This window comes from Rhopalosiphum maidis, chromosome 1, assembly GCF_003676215.2.
Source record: "Rhopalosiphum maidis isolate BTI-1 chromosome 1, ASM367621v3, whole genome shotgun sequence".
In the NCBI taxonomy this organism is placed as follows: domain Eukaryota; kingdom Metazoa; phylum Arthropoda; class Insecta; order Hemiptera; family Aphididae; genus Rhopalosiphum; species Rhopalosiphum maidis.
In genome coordinates this window covers 34,160,461-34,169,123 of record NC_040877.1, presented here as the reverse complement: position 1 = coordinate 34,169,123, position 8,663 = coordinate 34,160,461, and the positions used below count along the sequence as shown (strand labels likewise).

General features: G+C 27.5%; 1 protein-coding gene across 1 annotated transcript; it reads left to right on the top strand.

The window, feature by feature from the left end:
- The first annotated feature begins 1,221 nt into the window (after nucleotides 1-1,221).
- LOC113547803 (zinc finger MYM-type protein 1-like) lies at nucleotides 1,222-4,928 on the top strand. Its single transcript, XM_026948313.1, has 4 exons — nucleotides 1,222-1,674; nucleotides 1,952-2,026; nucleotides 2,300-2,398; nucleotides 2,651-4,928. The coding sequence occupies exons 1-4, from the start codon at nucleotides 1,639-1,641 to the stop codon at nucleotides 4,817-4,819; spliced, it is 2,379 nt and encodes a 792-aa protein (XP_026804114.1). The 5' UTR covers nucleotides 1,222-1,638; the 3' UTR covers nucleotides 4,820-4,928.
- The last annotated feature ends 3,735 nt before the right edge of the window (nucleotides 4,929-8,663 follow it).

Here is an 8,663-nt window from a genome sequence, read left to right as displayed (position 1 = left end):
ATTATGCGCATAATTCATATTTTTGTGTACAGTTTTATTTGTTTTACAAATTTCTTGTCCGGGTTCTATTTGTTTAAACTTTGATAGCTCAATTTTTTCCTTGTATTATTGTCTGTTCGGAGAGTCCGCTATTTGGAGGTTTTCTTATTGAAAAGTAGTGAAAATGTTCCCGTTCCCCAAAAAACGTCTGTTGTTGGGAGGTGTCCGTTAGTGGAGGTTTCAATGTAATCGTAATAGTTAATAATTATATACTTACATAATAATACCTAACTCGAACTCGAATTTGTTCGTATTTTTAAAAATACATATTAATTAAGTCGAATTAAATTTACTTCTTTTGAAATTTGAGTTATAGAGACTCGACTTTAATAGGTGTATACAATAAATTGTTATAAAAATAGATTAAAAGTAGTAATACTGCTCTAGCCGCTGTAAGTACTACAGAATCAAAATTACTCGCATCTTTTATTGTTTATATTAGATTTTTTAGAATTATTTTCGAAGACTAAGACCTTTTATACCGATAGACTTTTTACTTTATGCCTTATTTTTAACTTTAATTTTCTTGGACTATCTAGACTTCGTAAATAGTAATTATTCAATTATAGACTCTATATAGTCATACTTATGCCTTATGCTTTCGTCCATGTTTCGTTATAGACTTATACTTATAATTGTATTATACTTGTCTATCGTTTATGTTCCAATTGTTCCAAACTCTAAACTCCCCAGTCCATTATCTTAGTTAGGATCACGATTTAAGATACCTAGCACTATTTTAAATCATGGTTAGGATAGGGAGATACATCAGCCACCTAGACTTTTTATATTCATAATAACTAATTTTGGTACATGATTTCCTATTATGTAAATTCGCTTTTTACTGTTTAGTAATTGTATTGTTTGTAAATGTTAGAACAAATGTCGTTTGAACGTTTTTTGGATGTCGTACAGTCATTGTGATAAAAATGTGAAAATATTTAAAAATAGAATACTTATATATTATACAAACACAATTAATTATAAAACCATGACTTAATCATGCTGTACCCTAATTCTTAACATCTGTTAATAAAAATAAATTACTTGCAACATGCACATTTTTTTGTTTGAAATGAGTAAAGACATAATGAATAATAAGTAGATGTTCGATTTCAATTTTAATTTTACGTCAGATTTAATGGAATGACAATTTTGTCTATTTATACAGTGGCGTAAACTGGGGGTCGCACGGGGTCGCACTTGCAACCCCTGAAAATATCATAGGGTCGCAAGAGTATCTTTTTGCGACTCCAAAAAATTACGATTTCAATTATCAAAAAATTGAAATATCAATATAATAATAAACTAACTAATTTATATTTTGAGAACCAATGTTTAACGTTGTCTTGAAGCACTGGAATTATTATTATACTATATCCTTTCCACATTTATTTATAGTTTTGTTATTAATAATTTTCTATTATTATACCAATATGTATATTTATTGTGATCGGCCGACTCGAGTCTCAATGGTAGCTGATAATGAAAACGTGTTTCATAGTTTAAAATTACTATTTGTTTGTTTTATTCATGAATTTAATTTTTACACTTGTTATTTCTTATTCGTGATCGACTTAAAATTAAGTACTTACTACAATGGACAAATTTCTTATAAAAGTATCGAAGTCAAAAGTAAGTGTCTATTTTTACTTTAAATTCATATAATTGTTTAGTCTTTAGTACACATATTTAGTATACATTAAGTTAAGAGTAGCCATTAAAATATATTACTGATTTATATTATATTAAAACTACAATTTTGATGAATAAAACAGTTTATTTTTGATCTGTAATTTAATTTTTATATTAATTATTAAGGTAATATTATATTATTGGGAAAATTAAATTTATTTTGCTATATATTTTTTTATTATTTTGATTCTAATAAATTGTTGTACCTGCTTATTAGAAAAATACTAATGCTGAGAAAAATGTTAACTTACCTGAAGAAAACCACCTTTCCCCAGAAAAAAGATCAAAAATGGTAAATACAGTTAATACTTAATTTCATATCATATCTTTAGTATTAATTTACAATTTATTGAAATTAAATTTATATTAATTTAATATCATTTAATATTTAAGGATATTTTGGTTAACAGTAAACACTTTACCTTAATAAATTTAAAGTGAAAATTCTGTAACTAGTTACCTACGTTAAATAAATAATAGTAAATGTATTGGTTATTTTGTGTAGTATAAAAGTGATAAATATGTATATAAATCATGTTTGTATTAATTTCATTGATCATTTTAGGATATTCTACCAAATACCAAGGACATAAATCAAATTCAGAATGCTATATCTAGCCATGTAGGTACATCAAAGTCAGATCAAACTACAAATACACTATTGGTAAATATAAAATATTGCATTCAATTTTAATCTTTAAACCAATGATAAAAGTTTTGAATTTTAAATAGTATGTACATGCAATCACAAAACATAAAACAAGTATTGAAATAATTATAATTTCAATTTGTAGAATTTTAAATGTTGTACAAAATAGTCAATATTCACTCATTTTTATACTCTTTAATAAATTGAATAATTGTATATGGTATTTGTTAAAATTTATTTTAATTTCAAGTATATATATTTATCTAGATAAGTGACAATCTTAATCGAGATCCTGGTCATAAGAATACAAATGCTTTAATTTTATTTTCAAGTGGGTTTGGACCGTATCAACCAAATAACATTATATTTCCACAGCATTTAGGAAGAAAATTTCGAACAGAGTGGTATACTTCTTTTCCTTGGATAGAATATAGTCCTAGCAGTAACTCTGCATATTGTTTTTACTGTCGTGTTTTTCCATCTAAAACATCAGATCCAACTTTTGTTAGTGTTGGATTCAAGCAATGGTCAAAAGCTAGTTTCAAGTCTTTTCCTCAGCATGAAAAATCATTTGGACACAAAGAAGCTAGTGCCAAATTAGCTGGTTATAAAAATTCTAAGAAATCTGGGAGTATAATTAGCAAAGTTAATACACACCATCAGCAGATAGTAGCTGATAATCGAGCCTATTTAAAATGTATTTTAGACAGTTTACTTTTTTGTGCTCGTCAAGGAATAGCTATCAGAGGTCATAGAGTAGACGAAGACTCTTCAAACAAAGGAAACTTTCTAGAACTATTAACACTTCGTGCTAAAGATAATGATATTATTCAACGATATTTTATTGAAAAAGAAAAGACATTTCGTTATGTCAGTGGTGATTACACAAATACATTTCTTGAGTATTTAGCTAATATTGTTATTGAAAATATAATTGATAATGTAATAGCTGCGGGTATTTTCAGTATAATAGTTGACGAAACTCAAGATTTGTCTCGACATGAACAAGTCGCAATTATTATAAGATACGCAACAAAAGATTTATCTCCAGCAGAAGTTTTTCTTGGTTTTTATAAAACAGAAAATACAGATGGAGAAACACTTTCAATGTTAATAAAATCAACTCTTGTATCTCATGGTTTAAAAATAGAAAACTTGAGAGGGCAGTGTTACGACGGTGCAGCGTCAATGAGAGGGTCGTATAAAGGGGTACAAGCAAGAATTAAAGAAGAAAATCATTTAGCAATGTACATTCACTGTAATGCACATATTTTAAATTTATGCCTTATAGATTTGGCTAAACAAGTATCTTATGTAAGAAATGTATTTGGAACATTAAATACATTACATAATTTTATTGGTGCATCATCCAAGAGGCATGCGATTTTTGAAAAAATGTATTCAGTTTTAAATATAAGTACATGTGAAGGACCTAAAACTTTAAAAAGTCTCAGTGATACTAGGTGGAGTTGCCGACTAGATGCCCTCAAGGCGGTTTTATTCAATTTTCAAACTGTGGTTAGTACTTTAGAAGATATTTCGGAAAATGATGCTGTTTATGGATCTGATGCTAATGCATTACTAAAGTCAATAAATACTTTTGAATTTTTATTTTGTATATACTTTCTTAAAAAGATACTGTTGTTAACTAATATTTTATCAAAGTATTTACAATCAAGTTCAATAATTTATAGTAATGTACAGTCAATGGCAAAAGAAACAATACAAGAATTATGCAATATGCGGTGTGAAGAAAGTTTTAATAACACTTGGAATGAAGTAGACATTTTAAGAAAACAATATAATGTTTCTTCTCCTATACTTCCCAGAAAGCAAAAAATACCAGCTAAACTTGGCGGTGGATTGAAGGAGGTTGAAAATACTACCATAAATAAACATTATAAAATAAATATATATTTTGCTGTTCTGGATAATATTATAAATGACATGAGTGAAAGGTTTGAAGAAAATAATTTATATATTTTAAACTGTATGCAAGACATACTCTTAAATGATACTCCAAATAATAATTCTTTTAAAGAAATAAATAAAATGTATGGTTTTGATGAGGATAATCTTAAAGCAGAAACAAAAATTTTAAATAGGATGTATAAAGCTGTACATAATCAAAGTAATGTGCAATCAAAAATCAATTTCATTGCATCAGAAAATTATAAAGCTGGATTTCCAACATTAACAAGTTTGATACAATTATTTATTACTATACCAACTAACTCCGCATCATGCGAAAGAAGTTTTTCTTGTTTACGTAGGTTAAAAACATATTTAAGAACTACAATGGGACAATCAAGATTAAACAGTCTTGGAATCTTGCAAATTGAACGTGAAAGATCATCTCTTATAGATAAAGATTTAGTAATAGAAAAATTCAGTGCTGCCGCAGAATGTAGAGGCCGCCGATTACTACTGCAGTAAATGATATTATTCCCTCAGTAAAAAACCAACTAATATTTTAAATCTACCTATAATGTATATATATATATTATATTGTATTAGGTATTATATTACACAAAAAATATAAATGGCAGCTGTTATTAAAATATAAATTTTATAAAATAAAAAAATTGTTTTTTTTTAATGTACTCATATATTGTTTAAGAAAATTATAAATATTTTATTGACAGTAAGTAATTATATACCCTATTTATAGCGTATATTCATAATACTAATTGCCAATAGATACAATATGTGTTTAAGGTTAAAATAGTTTTGTTGAATTTATGTACTTGTAATGTTAAATCTAGAATAAAATAAAATATTTTAGGGGGGTGTGGGGGGCAAAGCCCCCCACAAGTCTGTCTAACCTAGAAACTGATTGCAACCCTAACAATTTAGCCCAATTTACGCCACTGTATTTATAGAACTTTACAAATTAAGATTGCCGATACAATTTATGACTTTCAAAGAAAGCGGGAAATAACATTTTTATATTATCACACATTATTTATTTACTTAAAATCCCCTCTGGGGAGCTCTAAATCGCCATTGTAGTGGTCTGAATAGTATTCATACCTACGTTGTGGGTGGCGGAGCGATACATATAACTACCACGATTATACCAATATACAACAAAATTTAATTGTGACGAACATGAACTATAACAGGGGTCGGAAACCTTTTGAGATAGCAGAGCAAAAAGTTACAATTTAAATAATTTTCCAGTTTTTAAAAAGCCACAAAAAAATTTTGTTTCAATATTTTAGTATTTGCTTTTATATAATTGATTTTTGATTTAAAATAAACGAATTTATACACGAAATAATATTTATTCGTGTAAAAACATACAAATATTTTTAGCACAAAGCATATCCAAATATTTTAGCAAATAGCAATAATAATAAATAATAAATAATTAGTAGTTATATCAATGGGAACATTGGATTTGCATCCATTCGGAAAGTTTGGAACACACTATTAATTTTAGTTGATTACGATGGCCTGTGCAAATATTTCACATTCTTAAAAAAAAACAAAAATATAATGTAAAATATTAATAATTCTAATAAGATAATTATTTTTGTATATAGACCTAGAGAGCCGCAACTTAATATCGAAAGAGCCGCAGGTTGCCGACTCCTGAACTATAATTATTATATATTATCAAAAACGTTGTAGATAAAAACTGAGCCTTTTCCCTCTAAATTATGCTAATATACCTATTACTTTTCAGGCACGTATAAAAAAATCGGGGGGGGGGGGGTTAATAAAATATAGCAATTCAAATTATGCCACAACTTAATAAAAAAATTTTTTCCTCGTTACTCAAAATTATTTCATTGCGGGGGGAGGGGGGATTGACCCCCCCTATACGTGCTTATTACCTTTAACCTACCTATATTAATATTGCTCTCATATTTGTGCTGCGTGGCGGCATAGTTTATGAAAGTGCAAATTATGGTGTATAGGCATCACTTTCGAGTTTTTATGTTTTTCATTTTCTATGAATTGTCGATAAAAAAATAAGGTCAAAAGCTTGAGCATTCAAGAACAAGATTTCGCATGTTGTTTAAAAATATTGAAAATTCATAATGGGTACGCCTTTTTGTTTTATGTAATCATTTAAATTTCAAATGTTAACAAAATGACAAAAATTTGCAATTAATTCAAATTTTTCAATATATAAACAAAAACATTTTTATAGGTATATAAAATTTAATTTATTTTCCTGCATTATATAATGCATTGATGACATTTGATGTTAATCAATTAAAGAACCGTAATGTTATAATCTAAAAATATAAAGAAATTTATATTACTCGAAAATTATATTGATAAAAACAGTTTGTTCAAAAATTAAAAATCTTAATATATATTTAATACGATATAATCGTATCTATGAATTAAGAAAATGTGTAAATTGTATACCTAAATACATAATATTGTGTGGTCCGCGGGCTTCCAGCTACCTGAAACCTGACCTTTTGGTCCGTCAATTGGCGTGTAGATATGAATTATTCCGAAAAATGTATTGATAAAAATAATCTTGGGCATCACGCGTACACCAGCATATTGTATTCCGAATATTCGTAACGCCTAACTGGTCTAGTCGACAGACGCGATACAGTGTTGGTGGCTTCTACATTATACTCACACTAACAGTGATATTTTGCCAAATTAACAATTCATAAATTAAAATAATATATTTATATTTCATTATAAAACCCCAATTGTATCGTTTGTCACATTTCAAGTCTTAGTCCTAGCCTTGGTCTAAGTAATATTCAATAAAAATTATAAATACTTTTAAAATAATTTTATTGTAAATAAGTAGAAATATTTTATATATTTCCCCTATTCAAAAATTATAACTCGTTTTGTTATTTTTAATTTATTATATTAAATATATTTTATACAAATATGTAAATATATAAAGAGAATGAATTACTAAAAAGTACAATTTAAAAATACCTAACTAATATTATATGAATATTTGGTGTACGACAGGTATGATATTCTTGATGCATTCCGAAACTACTTAATCGATTTTGACGGAATTATGAATGTGTGTAATTTTGTCTTCATCATAAGATAGAATAGTTTTTATCCCGATTAATTACCTCAATATATTACCTTTTTATTATGAGCTGTACGATTATTCGAATAACCGATTATTTTTAACGAATGATACATAATTGGTTAATCGAATAATAAAATGCCAAGCCTAACCAAATCAGAAAACCAAAAATAATTTTTATCTTCACGCTAAACGTTAGCATTAGGCAACCAAACTTACCATGAATGCATTTTGTATGGGCGACGAAGTGCTTGGGTACAGCTAGTTAATAATATTGGTACACACTGTGTATATACCCAGGGGGTGCCTAGGGGAGGTTGGGTGTTCAACCCCCCTCACCCCGAAAAAAATATCTAGGCACACCCCTGTATATACCATATGAAGCCGTCCCTATTCTTGTGTGCAGTAGCAAATGACAAATAGACGAAAAAATTTTTATGTCTACTAATTACAACCCTTAAAAGATGTTTGTCTAAATATGGAAAAAAAATGATAAAGTGTGTAATAGCAAAATTTACAAAAATAGGGACTGGTACACAGTCACACAAATAATATCATTAATAATTTCCTAATAGGTACGCCAGGTAGATAATAAACATAATAGATATTATAGTCGACAATAGTACAGTACCTAATATTGTGATTTAAAAGTACAGGTAGTAAAGCTATATCCTAACAAAGTTACAACTAAACACAAGACTAAAGAATATAGGTATTCTAATCATATTTTATGATTGTCTTAAAATAAATAATATAGTAATGAGTGTATATAAAGGAATTAATGGTAACGCGGTTTTCTTTACGTATGGCAATTAATAATAATAATAATAAATATATATATTTATTACAAATGACAATATAAATGTAATGTTGAACAACAAAAATATGCATATATATTTTTTTTTTATACGTAGAAAAAGTATTGAAGCTAGTGCTCCACATGTCTCATACTGCTAGAGACCAATGCCTATTACCTAATGAACTACACTTTTATAAATTTAAACTTCTCAAAACACGGAATACTTTTATGAAAATTTTAAAAATCGACATGCATATTTAATAAAATAATATACGTTGAATAATATTAAAGTAGGTATCAGTAGCCGCCAGTGTATTTGTGATATGCGAACAAGGATAAATATATTATTTTCTGATTTAACAATCCGTAATGGGTTTATCTATAAACAGATAAACAATGTTAAAAAAAATGGTAACTTGTGTATGTAAAATCATTTCGAATGGGCG